The sequence below is a fragment of the Drosophila sulfurigaster genome, chromosome 3 (assembly GCF_023558435.1).
Source record: "Drosophila sulfurigaster albostrigata strain 15112-1811.04 chromosome 3, ASM2355843v2, whole genome shotgun sequence".
In the NCBI taxonomy this organism is placed as follows: Eukaryota; Metazoa; Arthropoda; class Insecta; order Diptera; family Drosophilidae; genus Drosophila; species Drosophila sulfurigaster.
The window spans coordinates 26,055,202-26,077,966 of record NC_084883.1 but is presented as its reverse complement, the minus strand read 5'-3'; the positions used below and the strand labels follow the sequence as shown (position 1 = coordinate 26,077,966).

At 37.6% G+C, this 22,765-nt stretch overlaps 2 protein-coding genes and 1 long non-coding RNA gene across 3 annotated transcripts; all 3 read left to right on the top strand.

The window, feature by feature from the left end:
- Positions 1-506: 506 nt before the first annotated feature.
- On the top strand, positions 507-1,665 carry LOC133842327 (ficolin-2-like). Its single transcript, XM_062275377.1, has 2 exons — positions 507-1,430; positions 1,503-1,665. The coding sequence occupies exons 1-2, from the start codon at positions 1,120-1,122 to the stop codon at positions 1,609-1,611; spliced, it is 420 nt and encodes a 139-aa protein (XP_062131361.1). The 5' UTR covers positions 507-1,119; the 3' UTR covers positions 1,612-1,665.
- A 2,806-nt stretch (positions 1,666-4,471) lies between these two features.
- On the top strand, positions 4,472-4,831 carry LOC133842329 (uncharacterized). The gene is made up of 2 exons (XR_009894385.1): positions 4,472-4,651; positions 4,721-4,831. It is a non-coding gene; the product is annotated as an uncharacterized LOC133842329 (long non-coding RNA).
- A 2,425-nt stretch (positions 4,832-7,256) lies between these two features.
- On the top strand, positions 7,257-10,653 carry LOC133842328 (serine protease inhibitor 42Dd). Its single transcript, XM_062275378.1, has 5 exons — positions 7,257-7,374; positions 7,430-8,071; positions 8,134-8,385; positions 8,441-8,585; positions 8,649-10,653. Exons 2-5 carry the CDS (start codon positions 7,460-7,462, stop codon positions 8,771-8,773), a joined length of 1,134 nt encoding a protein of 377 aa, XP_062131362.1. The 5' UTR covers positions 7,257-7,374; positions 7,430-7,459; the 3' UTR covers positions 8,774-10,653.
- Positions 10,654-22,765: the final 12,112 nt, after the last annotated feature.

Here is a 22,765-nt window from a genome sequence, read left to right as displayed (position 1 = left end):
TCAGTTCTACACGTATTCGCTGTTAAATCTGCCAGCAACTAAGTGCTTTTAGTTTAAAATTCATCTTTTCCGCGTACAGTCGAAGCTTTCAAAATGGGCAGAATACAAATTAAAGCAGTTTTCTTACTAACAGTTTTTAAAATGTTTTTGGTGGCCACAGCTATTGGTGAGAAGGTGAGAACAATTATATAAAGCAGCGTAGTACAGTGAGTGCTAAGATTATTTACATCTTTTTCTTATCAGACGTGTGAACTCGACCAAAAAATGGATGAACAGTGCGGCATTCAAAGTTATAAAACTGTAGAGCCTTTGCTCGATTATTTCAGACAGGCTAGAAATAGGTTAAAAGACAAAAAAATTAGGGAAAATAAGTTAAATAAGTTAAATGAATTAAATTCTGATCTTATGAAAAAGTATCACGAAATTGTAAAATTTCATGAAAACTTCATGACAGCTCTATTAGATGATTATAAAAACAAAGTAATGAAGGGGGAACACGATTTGCAATTGTGTCAAAATAAAGTTGAAAAATTAGAAATTGAGATTAATTCACAACAAAATATTATTCTTAAATTAGAAGGACAATTATCAGATCAATCCCAATCAATTTGTCAAGTTCAATTAAATTATCTCAATTCTAGGTTAATTGAGAAAGATGAAATTATAAAGAGATATAATGAGAATATTCAAAATAACACAGAACACCAGAAAACACTTGAGTTAAAATTAGAGATTAGTAAATCTAAATTAATAAAGCAAGATAAAGATATTGAGTTATGCCAATCTGAAATTGCTTCATTGAGCAGTACATCAAAAAATATCAGAGAACAGCAGAAAATAATTGAATCGCAATTAAAAGATAGTCAAAGCAAGCTAATTGATAAGGTTGACGAAAATCAGTTATGTCCATCCGAAATTGAAATATTAAGTCCCACAACTTGCATCCCTTTCGGAGAAAAATCAGGAGTTCATCGACTCAATGTTTATGGCATAGGTTTATTCGATGTTTTGTGCGATAGTCGGTTAGCTGGACCTGGATGGATTGTAATACAACAACGAGTTGGGGGAAATGAGAGTTTCGATAGGGATTGGGCAACGTATCGCAAAGGTTTCGGTGCAATGGATAGCGACTTCTTCCTTGGACTAGAGAAAATACATCGTATCACAAGTTTGGAGCGTCACGAACTTTTTATACATTTGGTTACTGTGAATGGAAATACCTACAACGCTCGATATGACGACTTCAAAATATCTGATGAGGACAATGGATACGCACTGAGTTTGGGTAATTTTAAAGGAACTATTACTTGGGATGCGATGAGGGAAGCCGAAAACATGCAATTCACAACATTCGATCGCGACAACGACATTGATGATGGTAATTGCGCAGATGCATACAATGGCTGGTGGCACTCGAATTGTTATTATTGGTAAATATTAAAAACTATTATTTTCAATGGAATATTCATAATTATTGATTTTTGTTTTTTTTTCTTATGCAGTAATTTAAATGCACCATATGGGCCGGATCTTGATTGGTACGCTGTAGATCAATTGAAAGAAGCTAAGATGCTAATTCGCCCCATTGATGATAAAGAAGAGATGAACTGAAGAGCTGAAATTCCGATATTTGACTCAATTATATAATAATTTATATATAATTGGTTAAGAAATAATAAAACGATCGACAATTTACATGGTCGATCGACACGATCGACATACATGGACTCGAATGGGACTGTTTACTTCGCTCGTTACAACGACGTCAAAACATCTGATAAAGACAATGGATACGCAATGAGTTTGGGTAAAACATGAAAACATGAAATTCACAACATGCGATTGCGAAAACGATTTTGGCGGTGGCAATTGTGCAGTTGAGTTCAAATATGATTAGTGATATAGTTCTTCTCTTCAACAGTAAAAATTGCAAATTATTATTTTCTATGGAATATACACAATTTTTAATTGTTGTTTTTTCTTATGCAATAATTTAAATTTAAAAAAGGGAGCGGATATACCCGAGCGTAGATTACTTACTTGTTTAAGATTAAGATTGGTGTTTTTGCAATTTCCAATTTAAAGAGACAGATTGTGTATTGGAAGTGATGTTTATTGCATGACAAAGTGGTAAACTAAATATATAAATTGGATTGTAATAGATTTAATGTTACATCTGGCGATATATTTATAATATATAGAAGAAATTGCCGCTCTCGAACTGCCTCCGCCGTTCTCTCGCTCTCTATCTCTCTTTTATTATATCCGTTTCTCGCATTCCCATTCCACTCTCAGTCTTACTTTAGTTGACGTCCGTTTCTTCGTTTCTATGCAACTGCAGTATCATCTCGAAGGGATCCCATTCCAGATCAGATTCGTGCTTAACCCGACGCCTGCCGCCACCAACGCCCGCAACCAGCGGATGATGAAGATAATGATAATGATGATGGGGTTGCAGGTGCAGTGCCCCATGATGTGGCAACTGATGGGATGGAAGATATTCTTAGATAACTTTTAAAGTTTACTTTTGTTTGTTGAGCTTTTCTTCGCCTCACATTTAAACTACTGAAAAATGTTCATATGATAAATTAAGAAAACAATTCAAATCAAAATATTTTCCATCAATTCATAAGGGAAATTCGTGAATACTTTTCATTTAAAACATATTTTCAAGTAAATATAGTATATTCAAGTAGTTCCTTTTATAAGAATATAAGACACCTCAAAAATATTTTGAATTAATATATAATTGGAGATAATTGCCTCTCGGCAGTTTACTGAAATAATTGCTTAAAACTGAAAAAATCAATAATTTTAATAAATTAAATACATTAATTACATATTGCAAATAATTGCAAAATGGGCGGTGTGCACCAATCAACACTTTACTATAGCGGCAAAGATCTTCCTCATTCCTGCACTTTTAATGCAATCACTTAATCCCATGAGCGAAAGTCCAATAGAACATTGCGCAAAATGTGACACGACACGATGCGTGTGATGCAGACTCACGCACGCATGGAATATGGGTGGCGGGTACCTCAGAGTCGAGGATACTCGTAACAGTATATTGATATACCAAGTGTACATTTCGATATATCCTTTATTTTTTGCTTTTATTGAAAATGGGTTGAGGGTATCTCACAGATAGCATACTCGACTGTAGCTTTCGTAATTGTTAATTTTGAGTTAAGTAAAGTTTACTTAGACATGAACTTATGCAAAAGCTTCGGTTAATCAACATATTATTACAACATATTATAATATATATGTATAAGAAATTAAATAATATAAAATATAATATATATTTTGTGCCCTCGAAAGTGATTTCGTCTGCACGTAGCGCACATTTCACCTTCGAAGAATTTAATTTTGTTTCAACATTTTTTTTTCCAATATTTCAATAATTTGTGCAGATCAGCGAATTATGATTTTGCTGAAGCGTTCTCCCAAAACGACGTCATTCTGATAAGTGTTGCCAAGCTGCTCGGCAGTTTAGAGTCAAAGGCCAGCAGCGATGATAAGCAACTGAGACTGAAGAGAGAAAAGACATATGAAAGGCATAGGAGCAAATGAATGTATGTACATATGTAGCTACTGGACAAATAGTTCGAAATAAATTAAAAACGAACGATCTTGTTAAGATTGCTCGACTATAAGATACCCAGTATAATATATTTGCTTGGATTTTCCTAAAAAATAAAGCACATAATGCTTGAATTATTCTAAATTCCAAGTACATTGAAAAGTCTTGTATGCAACAGAACACAAAAGCGAAACACAAAAGTGAAAACTCTCTTGGCAGACTTAAAAGACACATCACCCTACAGAATAAATTTGATAGAATAGAGACAGGAGTCCATATTAAGTAATGACTGTAAAGTCAGGTGGTTCCTTCTTGTGAATTGCATTTCTCAATTCAAGATTGCACTTGCACATATTAAATATAAATTAAACCTAGGCACAGTTAAGTATTTTACTACATTGAGTAAAATTCATAACCTCCAAACAAAAGTAAATTGTTTGTTGTCTTTTATATAAAGTGAATTAAAACATATAAAATAAGCTTAAGTGTGTCGCCTCATAAGTTGGTACGCATCTGCGTCAGCATTGCGGAGATAAGCCATAGAATCACTCTCACTGATTGAAACAGTGACCTAGATGAGAGACAGAGAGGGAAAGAGAGCGAGAGAGAGAGTGCTGATTATGATACGTTAGGTCTATGTGACATCATCAATATCTTGGCTCATTGATCCTGATCCTCAATTTCACATATCACATATATTAGTGATATGTGAAATTTTACACTACACAGTTTTCTAATTTTAAGTATAATCAAAATTCAGCTAATTGAATTACTCAAAAGCTGTCGCCTCTTCTAGTTGCATTATCAAGAAGCCTCTCTCAGACAGGCGACAGAAAGTTGACATTGTCGCGACCTTGACACCATTTGCTATCGCCCCATACTGTCTCTCCCGCTTCGCTGAGCTGAACCCACATCCGTTCATCGATTTAGATTAAGCTTTTAGTTTCAAATTCATTTGCTTCGCGAGCAGTCTAAGCTTTTAAAATGGGCAGAATAAAAATTAAAGCAGTTGCCTTCTTAATAGTTCTTTAAATTTTCATGGTGGTCTCAGCTGCATTCGAAGAGGTGAGAACAATTACATAAAGCAGTGTATTACAGTGAGTGCTAAGAATGTTTACATTTTCTTCCTTTCAGACGTGTGGCTCCGACCGACAAATGAAAGAAATGTCCCGCGTTCATAACTATAAAACTGTGAAACCTTTGCTCGAATATTTTAGGCAAGTTCAAAATGAGTAAAAAGACAAAGATATTAAGGGAAATAAATTAAATTAATTAAATTCTCATCTTAAGGAAAAGTATCATGAAATTGTAAAAATTTATGAAAAATTCATGAAGGAGGCAGCTGTATTAGATGAGTATAAAAACAAAGTACTTAAAGGGGAAAACGATTTGCAATCGTGTCAAATTGAAGTTGATAAATTAGAATCTGAGATTAATTCAAAACAAAATAATATTGAAGGAAAATTAACAGAAAAACACACCAAGGTCAATTAAAATCTCTCAATTTTAGGTTAATTGAGAAAGATGAAAATATAAAGAGATTTAGTGAGAATATATCAACATCATTTTAATCTTTATTATTATTAAAGATGAAGTTATGAAGTTATGTAAATCTGAAATAGCTACATTAAACAGGACATCAGAAAATAACAGAGAACAGCAGAAAAGAATTGAATCGCAATTAAAAGATAGTCAAAGCAAGCTAATGGATAAGGTTAACGAAAATCAGTTATGTCAATCCGAAATTGAAATATTAAGTCCCACAACTTGCATCCCTTTCGGAGAAAATTCAGGAGTTTATGGCGTAGGTTTATTCGATGTTTTGTGCGATAGTCAGTTAGCTGGACCTGGATGGATTGTAATACATCAACGAGTTGGGGAAAATGAGAGTTTCAATAGGAATTGGGCAACGTTTCGCAAAGGTTTCGGTGCAATGGATAGCGACTTCTTCCTTGGACTAGAGAAAATAGAGCGTCACGAACTTTTTATACATTTGGTTGGTGTGTATGGAAGTACCTACAACGCTCGATATGACGACTTCAAAATATCTGATGAAGACAGTGGATACGCACTTAGTTTGGGTAAATTCGATTGAACTATTTTGAGTATAGGATGAGATACGCTCTAAACATGAAATTCACAACTTTCGACCACGACAACGACAAAGCTGGTGATGGTATAATGTATCTAATGTATCAATGTAGTTAATGTATCAATTGCAGATTGACATAACTGTTATTCTCCCCTAATTGCAATTCAATTGATATCTGATGTTCTGTGATATTTTCGAAACTTTCACTAAATCTCATTATAGTTTCATCTTTTTGGATTAGTCTAAGACTGACAGTTTATAGTTCAATTTTACAAATATTAATGTTGGTGCATTTTATCTGCAAATTCTTCTTTTAATATGCCAATAATAGTTCTTTGTAAATTAATCTCATATTCATATTTTTCAACTTTATGTTGACACTATTGTAAATCGTTTTCCCCTTTCATTAATTTGTTTTTAAACTCATCTAATAGAGCTGCCTCCTACAAGCATTTTTTATGAATGCTAACAATTTCATGATATTTTTTCATAAGATCCGAACTTAAATCATTAAAATTGTTTTCTTTAATTTCTTTGCCTTCTATCTCATTTTTAAACAGACTAAAATAATCGAGCAAAGGTTTCACAGTTTTATAGTTATGAATGCGGCACATTTCTTCCATTTGTCGGTCGGATTCACACGTCTAATAAGAATGAAAGGACTACACTTTCAACACTCACGGTGCTACACTGCCTTATGTAAGTGTTCCCAAATTTTCTTCAGTTGCTGTGGCAACAACAAATATATAATTTATTATTAGTAACAAAGCTACATTTAATATTATTCAGCCCATTGCGATTCTTTCGACTGCACTCAATCAAGATGAATACAGAACGTAATAATGCACTCAAATCTACTAAAAAATCTGCTCTTAATATTTAATCTGTGTTAATATGAAAGCAATCGAATGCTTCATTAATGTTGGACTATTTCATTGGGTTAACAGAAGAGAATCTGATGATCTCAATTAATTAAAAATTTTATTAAATTTATAAGATTCTGCTACATCAACGAGTTTATTAATTTAATACGTTTATTGTTAGGACACGAATTTGTGTAGATCATTTATTAAATTACATTAATATTCAAAGTTCGCTTAGAAAGATCTGTACAGCATAATAAGTAAGTTTACTTACTTTTAAGTGTTTGGAGCTCTATTGAAAGCATCTAGTGACTTACAACTTACTATATCAAAACATAAGATTTCGTGGCAAAAATTTTAAACAAACTTGATCTGCGTGCAAACATAACAAAAATTATAGGTCCATCTCTTATAGTCTCTGAGGAACACCTAGTTCATACGGACAGACAAACAGACGGACATGGCTAGATCGTCTCCGCTGTTGACGCTGATCAAGAATATGTATGCTTTATAGGGTCGGAGATGCCACCTTCTACCTGTTACATTTGCAGCCGGGTAGCGGGTATAAACAAGTGATGCAGCTGAAATAAACTTATCATTCAGTCAAATAAAATATTATAAATGCAGCTTGACAATGTTTAAGTGCAAAAATTTCATAATTTACAGAGCATTTAACAATTCAATTATGTTATAATTTTCAGCAAATATATTGATTATTCACATTCTGCCACAATATAATTGGCAACTGCTTCTAATTAAAATTAGAATGTTATCCTCGCATTACCCAATTTCAACAGTGTGCAATCGAAGTTTACTATTAAATTGTATTCGAAGTAAGCGTTTCCTCTTCACTAATGAAATGTAAATAAATTAAAACACTTTTTTCAGCTTTCGTTGGTTTTTGTTGAACTCAACAAAATGGCGTCGCCACCTCACAGCTCGATTTGCTTTGCGCGAAACCTCTTTCAAGCGCTCAGCGAGTCGCCTGAGCTCAGAGCCAAGAATCACATGGTCTCCCCAGCGGCAGCTCGCAGTGCCTTGACTCTGGTGTTCATGGGAGCTGGTGTCAAGAGCGCCGAGGAATTGCGCCATGGATTGTTGCTTGGGTCGGCTAAAAAACTGGAGATTGCTCAGCAACACGCGGAGGTCATGAGCAAAGAGTGTGTGTGCAATGAAAAGGGGGTGTCTATGCGTCTGGCCACGGGATTATTTGTCAAGGATGATCTCGAGTTGCTGCCCGATTTCAATGCGAAGGCCTTGGAGTTCTTCAACGTTCAGGCGGATTTTTTGAACTTTTTGGATGCCCAGAGTGCGATGCAACATGTGAACAAATGGATCGCGACCCAAACATTTTATACTATAAGAAATCCATTTAGTCCGGCGACTTTCAGTGTAGAATCCAGCGTTCTATTGGTGAATTCTGTATATTTTCGTGCCAGGTGGGCGAAACGTTTTGCCGTGGAGCACAGTACACTGGATGATTTTTGGATTAACCCAAAGCAGCGAATGCAGCTGACGATGATGCGACAGGTGAGTTGAGAATTCAACTTACATATATTTTTTAATGAATTTTTAATGCCATAAATTTACAGGTGGGAAAATTCCGCTATGGGCAATCAAATAAGCTGAAATCGAGAATACTGCAATTGCCTTTCGAGAAATCCGATTTAACCATGCTGCTAATTGTGCCCTTCGAAATTGATGGACTCCCAGAGTTGGAGATGAAACTGCAGCAGTTCAATTTGAATGAAGTCGCCATGAAGTCTGTGATGCACGACTGTGAAGTATTCGTGCCCAGGTTTAAGATGGAATGCGATGTGGATCTAAAAGTGCCGCTGCAGAAAGTAAGTGAGATGCCATCATTGTGAATCGCTTTCTTATTTATAACCCTTATTTCAGCTGGGAATCAAGCGCATCTTTGAGCCTGGAAATGCAGATTTAAGTGGTCTATTTGCCAAGAAGTCACAGAGTCTGATTACTGAGGCCAGACAAAAACTCTATTTAAATGTTAACGAGGCGGGTTGCGAAACAAATTCCGATGCACGTAAGCGAACGTATTTGACATTACAATGAAAATTTACAAATGATTCAAATTACTCTCATTTAGCTGTGAAACCAGCTGCAGTTGGCAAAGATGTGGAACTAAAGATATTTAAGGCAAATCATCCATTTGTGTTTGCCATACGAAACAATAGAAATGTCTATTTTGTGGGTCATTTTGTCAAGCCCTGATTAGCCCGGGCAAGCCGAGCAAGCGGCGCTTTCAATTGTGTGCCCATAAAATAAAATGCAAATTTTTATTACAAATCGCCGGTCGTTTGCGTTGACAGCCCTCGACGACATCAGGATGCTTGTAATGGGCCATTGCAGCCTTATTGCTAAACATACAATTGTAATCGACAGTCAACAGTCGACAGTCAGACACATAGATATACTGTTTGTATAAATGAAAGTTCAATAAAATCAACGGCAGTGTCAGATGTACAAAATTGTATATCAATTGTTGTCCGAGAGTGAAGTGCAATGAATGGAAATTCGAATTAATCAAAAAGATTGCACTGTTGTCCATTGTTCTATATTTGATTGAAATTAAATACAGTATAAATTCATGCATGCAAATTAAATGCATTGTTCAACAATAAACAAAAATGTGAAATTTAGAGATTAGGTGATTAGGTGATTAAAATGCACAACCAAATTTGCACTTTAATAAATATATTTACTCGTTTCTCTATACATACTGTCTATTAATATTCATTATAGATAACAATTACCAATATTTCTCAATTACATAAACTTGAATTTCCGCTCTGTCTCTTGGGGGCGAAGCGCATCAGCTGAACTGCCAACGAATAAGAATAGCAATAAAACAAATAGCAAAACAGCAGCAAAGTTGAACAAAGTGGAAAGGAGCTGGAGCTGGAGCAGGGCTTGAGGTGCCGCCTTGCCTGATCATTGAACGTTTCGCTGATATACAACAAAAAAAAAAAAAGCAGCCGACTTGCAATGACTGTGACTGCGATTGCGACGGCGAACAATGGCAAAAAAGTGAGGAAGAGGAGTATGAAGAGCGTTGCTGAACTAAATGAAAAGTTGAAAGCAGCAAAACGAGCGTCATTGGCATTGCCTTATTGCCATTTCTTCTGGCAATTGCTATACAATTTGTTAGCCAATTTTAAATACAACTGCTGCCACTGACAGTAATCAAGATTGCATGGCGGTGGCGGTGGCACTGGCGGTGACGGTGACGGTGGCGGTGGTGGACTACAACAATGCCAAATGTCATTCGACGGGGCGGCCAACAATTGAAAAATAAGTAATTTCACAACTGTAGTGAACTCTGTACGCAGCAACAAACAGAAGGAACAACAGCAGCTGGGACAAGTACAAAACGCGACTCAGTCGCATTCTCCTTCGCCGTCGCATTCACAGTCGCAGTCTCCGTCTCCGTCTCAGTCGCATTCTCAGTCTCAGTCACAATCGGAGACGGAATCGGGAGTCCGAGTCGCAAGTCCGCTGCCGCGTTCACGTCCGGTTTCGCAAACTTTTGCCGTCCAATTCATCGATGATTTTCGTAGACCGCCTTATGCTACAGCTACAGCTACAGCTTCAGCTGGAGCTCCCCATTGCCATTGCCATTGCCATCCCAGAGTGTCTGCCATTGATGGCCACTACTGCCGGGGTTTTGTGGCAAATGTTTATCTTTTGGTTTGGTTTGTGTTTGGTTCATTTCGTCTCGTTTCCCTGTTCTGCTCCACTCTGCTCTGTTCTGCGCATTTTCTTGATTTTAGTTACGAGTATATGCCTCTAGGCTGCTTGGCAGCGTCATCAAAACGGATGTGCAGCTGCACAAACTTTGTCCCAGCGGGTCAACGTCAGCGGGCGACGGCAACTGCGGAGGGACTGTGAAAATTGTGCTCGGTCCCCAAACAGTTGTGTAATTTGGAGATGCTAATGTAATGTCACAGTAATGAAATTACTGACATCTTTGCAACCAAATTGTGCAGGCTACAAAATTGAACATTTAAACAGAGTTCAAATAACAAATATCGAAAAGAAAAGATATGAAAACATAAATTATATTAATGATTTTTCTCATAAATTAAGTACTCTACTTAAAAAATAAAAATACTAATACAATATTTTGCGTATTAACAAGTAAGAAAACTAGTCGAGTGAATAAGAGCAAACAAGTGCGATATAGTACTTAGAATATATCAAATTAACGTGCCGAAAAATACACAAATTTATTTTTTTATAACATTATGTTTTAAATATACAATAGAGAACTAAACATAGCAGCTTATCATTCAAATTAGCTAAGAACCTATTGTAGTAGGGCGTGTTTGCCATACAGAATTATTTCTCAAAAAAGTTCTACAATTTTTATCTGATCACATCCAAATTTTTAGGAATTATAAATACTTAAGTTATATTTGTATGTTATGTACCGAAATAAGTCACATGTATATCATAAAATATGTAACCTACAAGATAAACATTACATTTATTAAAGTGCTCTTAAATTATTCATATTTAATAGCAAATAAATAAATATTTTTACATTTCGATATCAATACTTTAATATAAATTCACTGTTTTAATTAAATTATTCATAGTAAATAGCAAATAAATAAATACATATTTACATATTTTGAATTATCTCTTTACTACAAAAGCAAAATCAGTGAAGCTATAAAAATCACAAAAATTGTGTCTTAAATAGCAAGTAAATAAGTGAAATATTTTAATGTCATTCATTTAACCAGTTCGCAATCACCCCGAGCGACATAAATTCCTTCAGCTGAGTAATGCTTTCCAAAGTTGCAAGCAATATGCAAAGGGCAAACATTAATATACTTATAAGCCAATACCGTTGGCATAATAAATCAACAACTTGTGCTCGCAAATATAATTTAAAGCCAATCATATGCATCCACATGCAACATCGCAGTCCCCCCCAAAATGTTTGTGTACCGGAAAATGCATTAAGCATCCTCATTTGACCCTCAAATAGGATTTGCTAACTTAGCTCGAAATTTGTAGTTATGGTTTCGATATTAAGTATACGCCATGTAAGCTCTATTATGAAATTGTAATATTTTAATAGATTTTTGGAATTACTATTTCTGCAAATAACGATTGCATAATAACATTTCTAATAAAAATTGTGCCTCCAAATTATTATGCAAGTTCATTTCCCAAACACTCGCAGTCTATTTAGTGTTTGAAACTTATGTTCATGAGGAAAGTGAATTGAAATTAAAAAGCGGAAACGTAATTGCAGGTATTCGCATTATATATTTTTTTTATTTTTGGCTTAGTTGTGGCCAGCAGGTAGATGGGCTGTCATGAGCCACGCTTATCGCTCGGTTGCAGCTTAAACATCGTTTAATTCATCACACGACGGGTGCAACAGCTAGAACAGTTGCTTTCTATGGTACGTTTCGCTTTTTTTGTGAGTGCAGCAAGCGTGTGTGTCAAAGCGAGCAAATTGCTGCCATTGCCTTGATAATAAGCCGTCATGCAACCCCAACTGGTTACGTATACGCCACCGAGCTCCACATACACACACACATACATAGATATGCGTGCAAAAGTTTGCTTTAATTTGAAATGCACGGCAGCAAATTGCAAGTCAGATGAGCTGCCGGTGGTGGCAACTTATCCCATTTGCAAAAATTCTGTAACAGATGAAAAAAAAAAAAACCAGTTGAAAAAAAAACAAGCTGAAAAACTCAACGAGTCGGACAGGTGATTTAAAAGCCATTTGTCAGCAGCAGCATTCGCAGTATCCGCAGCAGCATTCCCAGCAAGTAGCAGGCAGGAATGACGATGACGACTTTTGCTTGCTTGAGTTGACTATCGTGCGAGAAGCACGAGACAAGGTGATTGGCTTGGGTCAGTGAAATTATTCAAATTATCTTTAGCAAAATTTTACTGTCAGGTGCCGTCAGGCAATAGCAACAAAAAACGAGCGGACCAGACGGCAGTTGCAATGCCAACAATAAGAATAAGAATGGTAAGTAACCCCCGAGCAGCAATCAAATGGCTTTAGTACCATTCTTTTATCGCGCGCAGCCTCATCCAGACTCCCAAACATGAAGTTGCCATGTGGCACCCCAAGAAACAGTAGAAATGGCAGTCGACAGTCGGCAACTAGCAACTGGTAAACTGGCAACCGGCAGCTGACAGACGACAGACAGAGAGAGAGAACAGAAAACAGAGGATAGAGGATGGAGGACAGAGGCTGTTCTCTTGCGTCCTTGCTTGCTGTGGGTGTCTTGTGATTCTTATAGTTCTTGTTGTTGTTGTTGACGACAATTGTAAATCCCATCTATTATAAGTGCTTCTTACCACTTCGTCGTCGAGCATTGACATTTGGCTAATGGCAAAAATGTCACCAAAATGCAGACAAACAAGAAGCTGCCATGACAGTGGCCCAAGCCCAGTCCACACAAACACACAACACAAGATGTTAGCCAGAGCTGGAAGACATTAGAGAGAGAGAGAGAGAGAGAGCAAGCTGAGCAGCTGAGCTTTGTAGCATTTATTACTTTATTTACAAACATTTTGCCATCAGCTTACAAACTGATACCTAATATCATCGAATCTGCTGCTGTTGATAACTCTGATCCCTTCGCTTTGCCTCTTGATATTTCTATAAATAGATATCACACTTCAACGCTTGATTGCCCTAAGGCCATACATATTCAGTTTTAATAAATGTCGAATTACAAATGCAATTCCGATAAGAAACACAAGTTTTCTTTACATGTTTCTTTTATTTTTTTCTGCAAATGCAACACATAATTCATTAAACAGTTGGAGGCCAGTCGAGTGTGAGTTGCAAATCAATGGCAATCATAAATCAAACACAATTTGATTCATTGATTAGAACATCGGCCACAAAGCAACGATGGAAAAGGGGCAATGTGTGTATGTGTGTGTGTGTGTTTATGTGGGGGGTTGGCCAGCTGCTTTAACACACCTATTTAATCAACCCCCAAACCCAAAATGGCAATTGATTAATAACCACGCACAGCATGCGATGTCTAACTAAATTACCTACTCGCAGTCGTATGGGGCGCTTAATGGCAATCAAAGGAGCAGACAGATTTCAATCTAAATAATGAAAGCAAAAAAAAAAACACAGAAGAAGAAACAACTTAAACAGTAACCGATAAAACAATTTGCAAGCAATCGAATCGAAGTTGCTTAACTTTATATTGTCTGTGCACACAAAAGCAATTAACTCGCATATTTGATAAAATCATAAATATATATGTTACATCTATATGTATATTTTACAAATATGTGTGTGCATTGCGTATCTGGTCCTTAATTGAAAAGGACACATTGTGGTTATAGCCAACTGCAAAAAACCACCTAAAAATATACAAAATACTTATACAAAATACAAAGTGTCATGTCCGTGTTCGTTCCGGTGTCTGCGTGTGTGTGTATGTGTGTGTGTGTGAACGTGTGTATTGGTGTCAGTGTCAGTGTCGGTGTCATTGTCCGGGTCCGGGTCACATTTGTTATGACAAGTGATGTCGACATCGTTTTTGTTTGCATTTTGTAGATTCGCCTCAAATTGTTTTTTTGTAATTTAGCACACAGACTCAGAGAGAGACAAGTGTTAAAGTAGAATAGAATTTGGGCAAAGACAACTGCAGTTTATGCAATCTTTAATTGGATACGAAACAATAACTCATTAGCATAACATTCACTCCACATCACCATCTACAACTACATCTGCAACTCGCAACACATGTGGCAACATTTCATTCTGCCAATCAGTGCGAATTCGGCGACATGCAACACAAAACATTTGACGGTTGTTGCATATGTCAGCCTCATATGTGGAATGCAAATGGCTTCTTCCTCTCTGTCAACCTCTCGAGGCAAGCAAAATAAGAGTTATAGAGAGAATTTAATTCGGAGCCAATTTAAAGTAACTAAAAAACTACTCTTGATATTGATAAGTTTTTCACCTTTTGCCACGCTTGTTAAGTTTTGCATATATTTCAGCTAGTTTGGCTAATTCTTTAAGCTTCTCTTTCCACTTTCCACTCTCTCATTTCTTATGCATATATTCTATTTTTGTTACTTTCTCATCACAACAACAACAACAACAAGAAAATGTACACGAATAATTGCATGAGATAAAAAAATATAAAATAGAGCGAAGGGAGACGGATTTGCATTTTAGATTCGCAGCATTCACCTTTTTATATGTTGTTGATTTTTGTTTGTCATTACGAGGGGAAGAGCAGAAGACGACGAAGCAGTAACCAGTGTGTCCCCTCCATCAGACGACTGGCAACAATAATATTTTGTTGTACGTTGACAGACGAGCTGAGGGAGCTGGAAATAACCTCGGAACTGGGGACCTAAAACCTGGACGCACAGATAAGAAACCCTCACTTCGCATCGCCTGGCCTCACCTAAACATAAATGCAGCAGTTGCGAGTGGACACTGAATGAATGTCAGCAACGGTTGGCAGCTTGTCACAGACAGAAACTAATACTTAAGACAATTTTTTATGACAGCATAACACCCCCCCACACACAACACACCCATACAAAGGACAGCAGCGGCAGGAAGACAGCAACAAAGGCAGTTGCCTTCTAGTGACGAATGATTTAAAGTTTTTGGCCATTTTGTTAGAACGCCCAACGTTGAACGTTGAAGGTTGAGTGTGGGATTCCATGGACATGTCTGCCAGTGTTTTTCGGTGTTTAGTTACATTTTTGTCTTTACATTGTATGGCAAGCAAAAAAAAAAACAGAGCAGAGCAGAGCAGAGAAACCAGAAGGTGGGGAAGATCTGATGAAGTGCCAGCATTCCTTTAAAGTGGGTAATATATTTTTATGATTTCCTGCCTCGCTTAATGAGATTTGGCTACGCAATGTTTGTCGTAACTTTTGTGCGTCGCTTTTTTATTTGCGCTCATTTTGAGGTAATGCGAGAAGTTTTATGTGTTGTGATTTCTGTTGATTGATGCCCCCCACATATATATTGTGCTTTATATTTGGAACAGACAAGCAGACAATGCGCAAAGCGGATTGTCAATGACAATTAGCTAAATTAGCACATAAGCTGCAGACAATGCAAAACAGAAGGAGGCAGCAACAAGATTTGACTGTATAAAGAAAGTAACTGACAAGTACTAGAAGTTGTGAGTATCATTATAAATTAATGTATTAATAAATTAGGAAATACATTTCAAAAATAAATATCGAAAAGTTTTTAAATAATGAATGTATAAAAATAGAATCAAATTAAAACATATATAATTAAATGAAAACACAAACCATTTTAAAAAGAAAAACATTAAGAAATGATTTGAGCATATAAGAAAATACGTGCTGAAAATTACATTTAAAAAAATAATATAAAAACGAAAAAAATAATATTTTTTTAAAAAAATTGAATAAAAACAAACACCATCTTAAAAAGATAAATTAAAGAAACTTATTAAAGATACAAATATATAAATAAAAAGCTAGGATAACTAAAAGCAAATAAAGCTTAGATTAATCAAGAAATAAAATTTAGAATATATATTCAAATATTTAACAAATTGTTTTAAAAAGTAAATAGATCTTTAATAAATATGGAAATAAAATTTAGAAAATATGTATTTAAAAAGTGAACTGAGCTTGTCATTCAAGTCATAAGACAATCAAATTGCTTTCTTTGTCTTTTGGCCAGCACTTTCACCTTGTGTCATTGGGTCGCCACGCTAAATTTGTTGCATGGAACCGCAACGTAAATAAATGCAACGAGCTTTGTGGCAATACTTTTGGTGGCAACATGCAAATTTGCATTTCGCTACTACAAAACATAAAATGCAGCAGCAGCAGCAACTATTTGCGGCAAACAGTAGCGCAAAGCGAACAGCTTGTCTAATTGTAATCCAAGTTGTAAGTCGTTTAAAACAGACAACGAGGACGACGATGGCGATGGCGATGGCAATGGCGATGGCGAATGGCGAGTACTCGAATTAATTACCCTCGGAAGTTGCTTGCTAACAACGCGCAACGAAACGGAACGGCATACGGAAATGCCAGAGCAGTGCAGTGCAGAGCGGAGTTGAGTTGAGTTGAGTTGAGTGTTGTAGAGCGGACCAGAAACCGGACAGGACAAGAAGAACCAGAAACGGACCAAGCCGGACCGGACAGAGGACAGCGGACAGTGGAAAGTGGACTGGACCAAGCTCCGGGCAGCGATGCAAGCTCCGTTACAGATTCAGATTCGCAATTCACATTCGCAGTTGTATTTGGACGCACTCTCTCTCACTCTATCTCTATCTAGCACTCTCTAGCTCTGTCTCTCTTACGCTTGTGTGGACTTTGCGTTTTGGCAATGTCATCATCAACGCGTTGAAGTTTGAGTTTGTGTACACGATATGGCAATGTCGGAATGGTGGTCCTGCTCCTGGTCAGGACTTGTGGCCGCAGTGCAATGAAATTGCGACCGCAATGTCTCTCTATCTGACTTTGTGTGTGTGAGTGCAAACTGTGTGTGTGTGTGTGTCGCTCTGTCTCTTTTGCTGTCGCTGCCTCTGCTGCTGCTGCTGCTCTGCTGCTGTCTCTGTGTTGGTGACGTGCAAATGAATGCAGCGGAAATGAAATGAATTCGTTAGAGGCCGCAAAAAACGCGGCGTGCGGCATGCGGCATGAGATGCGAGGCACGAGGCACGAGGCATGCAGCGTGCAGCGTTCAACGAGCTGCGAACATTGCAAACGGTTTGCAATTAATGAGCGCCTGCCGCTATGCAATAAAAAAATGCATAAAGCTGTGAAAACTGTTGGAAATAACACAAAAAATGAAACCTGTTTAAGCTGTAAGCACAATTGGGCGTGGCTGTGTTACGAGTCTATGATTTAAGCAACTCGCCAACTGTAACTGTAAATGTAGCTGTAACTGCAACTGACAAATGCGCATCATAAATATAAAAATATGTGGGACAAATGTTAATTATGTGTTGATGGCTTGCAACTAAATGCAGTGCATATACATAATTAATTAATGGCATGACAACAAACATAATAAATACGTGATCTTAAAGTCAAACAGTTGCGCTGTCCACCTTCCATTTCTCTTTTTGTTTGTGTTGCCTTTTGAGCAGCTTAACATAATGAGCTCAAACGAAAAAAATCTTGTTAAAAGTGAAGAAAGTCAGAAAGTATCGCAAGGCATTTTGAGACTTGTAGAAGAGAGCACTGCTCAAGATTTACCAGCCAAGTCAGTTAATCCTCGAAAGCTACTTAAAAGTCAATACGACAACAACAACAACAACAACAACAGCAACATGAAGAAGAGGAGAAAATGAAGAAGCGGAGCGCACAAAGTGCAACGAGAAGCGGAGCAGAAGAAGAGCCAAAGAAACTTAATTAGAAAATTATGCGCGCAACTTCAAAAGCTGCTGCCACTTTGGCATTAGAGATGCGCCTTCTACACTCTTCCCTCTCGCTCTCTCGCTCTTGCATATGTATGTGTGTGTGTCTGAGTGAGTTTTAGTGCTTATAATTTGCATATTAAATGTCATGAAGTGATTTTCTAATGAATCAAAAGCCATCAAATTCGGTAGCAGCCTTTGCTGCTGCTGCTCTCGACTTTAACATTTTGTGCAAAACTCTCGTGCAGTTTTAATGATGGTTTTATATTAAGGGGCTGTCGAAATTGTTGCCTTTTGCCGCTCTGCACTCTGCACTTAGACACACAATTATAGCACATGCTCAGCCAGACACACAAGTTCACACACACACACACACGCACGCAGTTAAGGAGCAACTCGTATTATAAGATGCAAAACTTCCATCTAGAGCTGCTTTTCTCTTCTTCTACTTGTACTTTTATTTTTTACTTTGGCACTGCATTTTTTATGGCATTAATTTTTAGCTTTAGCAACATACACGAGTGGGGACAGCATCACGTTTTTGACTTGTGTCTTTCTTTCCTGTATTATACTCAAGTTTTTGTGGAGTACTTCATGCTTTTTCTCCTTTTCGTTGCTGTTGTTGTTGTTTTTGTTGCTCATAAGCCATGGCATCAAAGCAAACTTCCCTATTAGTTGTAGTGCCAAACGGCTGCAGTTAAATTGCGAACTCAACGTAGTCATCGTCATCGTCATCGTAGTCGTCGTCATCACCGTTGATTTGCAGGTAAAAGTTTTCGCAGCTATACATGGAAACGATAATTTCACACATATTTGCAAAATACTCGCATAGTAATCATAACTTTATCACGCGCGTTTTCGCCTCTTGACGTTGATTAAGTTGTGCTTAAAGTTTACGCAAAGCAAGAGGGAAGGAAAACCATGGCATAATGAAGACATTCGCGCGTACTTGTGGCAAAAAGTTTGCCACTGCCACAGCCAAAACTCCGAATCATATGCAGAGCAAAACTGTTTGTGTGTGTGTGTGTGTGTCTCAACTGTGTGAAGTTCGAAGACGATAGCGAAAAACTTTACGCAGCGGCCACGAGCCAATAGAGCTTAAATTAAAATTCATTTGATGGTCAATGCTCTCAGATACATCATAACATCACACAATTTTCCACGTACACGACGCGTGCCACAACGAACCTGTCAGCAGCAGCAGTGGCAGCGGAAAACAAATCATCTTCAAGGCGCTTTTAGGCTGCACGCACGCACCTCAAAAAGGATCTGTGGGGGATCAAAGCAGACACACACACACACACACTTAGGCAAGCGAAACAATAAAGTTGATAACATAATTATTGGGAGAAAATAAAGGTAACAGAAAAGTATAATAAGGTTTCCACGAAACTGTTTAAAATTCCACGTTCAATCGATTGACTACAGTGGAATATTAAAGCATCCAAATCACCATCGAAAGAGCTTCTGCTGACTAAGTTTTAATTGAACTTTAGTGCACTGCACTGCGAACTGCAACAAGAGCTTAGACAGTCAGAGATGTCAACAGCGCAGCGAAGGAGCTGACTAAAAAAAAAAATGGAAATGAAAGTTCAGGTAGCTGCTAGATTATTTTAATGGAATAATTAAGCATGTTTGCAGCCTTGGCAAGCTCTGACAAGGGAATTTGGACATAAAGCACAGCGTCACCAAGGATTGCATACAGAGACAGAGACAGAGACCGAGAGAGAGCGAGGAAGGTAAAGGAGCAAGCTTGACTTGACTTTGCCTTGACTCGCGGCCAACTTGAAATTGCCGTTCAATATGCAAGCTGCATAATGACAAACGCAATTGTCAAATAGCGTGTAACCAAGACGTTGTAGTCAGAGAGAGTCCAAGCCTGGCCATAATCGTATTGAATGACAAATAATTGAGGTTAGTTTAGCCATTGAGAAGGCGAGTGAAGGAACTACTCGTAAATGTCAAACACGTCTTACGGCTCATGAGCAAGTGTTGATGGCACCAACTGAGACTCAAAGTGTGGGCGTTCGTTTGTGGGCATATATACATACACACATACATACATATATATCTAACATAGTATATATACGTACTACTATATGTAGTAGAGCCAGAGACCAAGCGACCACACGTGCTGATGCTGCTATTGCCAGTTTTCCAATACAAAAGCGCACAATTTTCTAAAGAAAAACTTTTGTAACGGAAAAAGCAAAAGTTTTGCCTTCGACACCGCAACGGGAATTGTGTTTAGCAGCAGCAGAAGCAGCAGAAGCAGCAGCAGCAGCCGAAGCACACTCACAAAGTGAAGACAGCAGTGCAAAGGGTGCCACAAAGCGTACAAGCGTTGCCACAAAACGAAGAGAAGCGAAGAGAAGAGAGAGAGAGCAAGGAACTTCATGCCACTTCTAGCCGACTGCTAATCCATAGTCATAGTCACACTCGGCTAGTGATAGTTTTAGGCGTACGTGTGGAACGTTTCAATTTAGCTGCTACTTCTGTGGCTGCCGCAGCTTCTGCTGTTGCTGCATCGCACGAGTCGCGTGCACAGCAAAAATTGAATTTATTATTATTGGAATTGATTGGAAGAGCAGCTAGAGCAGCTCTATCAGCTTAAAAGCCCCGGTCAACTCTGCAAATTTAGGCCATTATTTAATTCTACATTCGATTCATTTGTTACTTGGATTGGAATCTATATCTGACCATAAATATGAATAATAATTGATTGCACATTCATAGCAAATGATTTTAAATTACTGCAAAAGTTTTCTAATTCCTTCAAATGCATTTATAAATAGCTGCCACCAAATGACAACCACTGATTACATTGGCATCTGTGTGTCCTTCTTCTACGCTCCTCAGAACTGGCAAATGACGTAGATTTTCTAGTCATTAAAGCTTCGTTTCCGGTGCAGTCAGGCAAAGCATTGATAGAGAAGAAATGCAAGCTAAACATTTGGTCAACTGCGACCAGAGCTGATGACCTCCATTGTCTGTTACTTTTGCTGAAACTGTCTCTAAGCTCTAATCACATAATTTAAACATTTAAAATATATAGCAGAAGACTCCAGAGCTTGAAAACGATGCCATTAATAAGCTAAGGTAAATGTTTTAACACAAAGGTATAGTTGTAAAATTAATTAAGTTTACTGAAGCTAGAGAAATAGAAATGTCGAGAAGAGTAATAGAATTTATTAGTCAAAAATCAGTCAAATTTATAGGAATTAATTTGCATTTGTTTTAGGAAAACAAGTAAGAAAAACTGTGAAGTGTGCTCAACTGTGAGATACTCCCTACCCATTCTCAATAAAAACATATTCTAAAAATATACCAAAGCTTGGTATGTCGATATAGTTTGATATTCGAAATATACCATGAAGTATAAAATATACCAGATTTTCAGACTAAACAGATAAGAAATGATTGCATTAGGCTTTTTTCTTTACAAATGAGATTCTTAAGTAACTTTCACTAGCAGATCGTATCTTATACTATGAGTTGCTGATATAAAAACTTTACTAATAAAATAATAAATTATTGTTATTAAATAATTCTAAAATTAAACAAAATTTAAGAATTCTAAAATCGAATAAAATATAAATAACATGTATGGTAAATTTAAAATAAATGCTTGCAGAAAAATATTAGAATTTAATTTTAAATTGGTTAAGAGTAGAAGCTCGCCTAATCAGCTTTGCGAATTTTAATTATCGTTGCATTTTTTTGTTGTTCAGTGTTCAGTGTAGAGTTGTTATGCTGTAGAAGCTTTCGGGAAAAACTCTGTGTGATTACAGCAAACACTTTCATTAAAATTATTATTGCAGCAAATGCTTCAGCTCTCGCAATTGTTTCTACTGTCGTACTTAACCTGAAGTTGCACACACACACACACACACACTCACGCATCCAAGTTGCGTTACATTTACATGCAACGAGCTGTTGCTATTGCTGCTTGATGCCTGCTGCTTGCTGCTTGTGCCACTAGCCAAAGGCAACAAAACTGAATCCAGTTGATGCTGTTGATGTTCGTGGTTGTGCTGTAGGTGGTTGCCACATTGCCACCACCTCAACGGCATTGCCGGTATTTGTCTGCGGTGCCGCGTGTGCTGATTGCTTGGCTGCCGCTGCCTCTCTCTCTGCCTCCTGCTCTGACTGCCTCTTTTGCCTCTTGCTCTGCCAATGCCAAAGGCTGTGGGCTGAGGGTTAAGGGATGGGATGGGAGGGGGTGTTTGGTTGGCTGGGGGTTGGCTACATGAAAATGCAATGTGCTTGAAATGAAAACATTAAAAATTTAATTGCGATAATACAAGCGCATAAAATGTTAATGGAGTGTATGTAATCTGACACAGCAGAATGCCGCGAATGGCGCGACGTCGTCATCGTCGAGAAGGACTCTACAGCAGCAGCAAACGAGAACGCGAACGCGAACGCGAACGCGAACGCAAACGCGAAACTGAACTGAACTGAACTGCGACGAAACACAACGAAATAGCCATAGGGAAGCAGCTGTAATGAAGGATAAAAGAAATTAAAATGCTTTGTGTGTTGGCAGCGTCAACCAAGGAGTTGCTCGCCAGCTTGCAGCTGAAACGTTGCACGTTGCAACACTGATTCTCTGGATGATGTGCCACTTTCAACAGCGACGCCAAAAAGCAAACCAAAGCATCGCAAGCAATGCATATTAAAGTCTGAAGCGGCGAATTGATACTGGGGCGAGTGAGCGCAATTGCTTGCTTGCCAGCGAAAAATGGAAAGTGGAAAGTGGGACGACAACATACAATGGCCAAAATACAAACAGGTAACAGTAACACAAGAC

Bases quoted from the DNA above. Each gene is read 5' to 3' on its own strand.
- LOC133842327 (XM_062275377.1), top strand. From the start codon at position 1,120: ATGGATAGCGACTTCTTCCTTGGACTAGAGAAAATACATCGTATCACA. The intron at 1,431-1,502 runs GTAAATATTAAA...TTTCTTATGCAG, and splicing joins CACTCGAATTGTTATTATTG to TAATTTAAATGCACCATATG.
- LOC133842328 (XM_062275378.1), top strand. From the start codon at position 7,460: ATGGCGTCGCCACCTCACAGCTCGATTTGCTTTGCGCGAAACCTCTTT. The intron at 8,072-8,133 runs GTGAGTTGAGAA...ATAAATTTACAG, and splicing joins AGCTGACGATGATGCGACAG to GTGGGAAAATTCCGCTATGG. The intron at 8,586-8,648 runs GTAAGCGAACGT...ACTCTCATTTAG, and splicing joins CGAAACAAATTCCGATGCAC to CTGTGAAACCAGCTGCAGTT.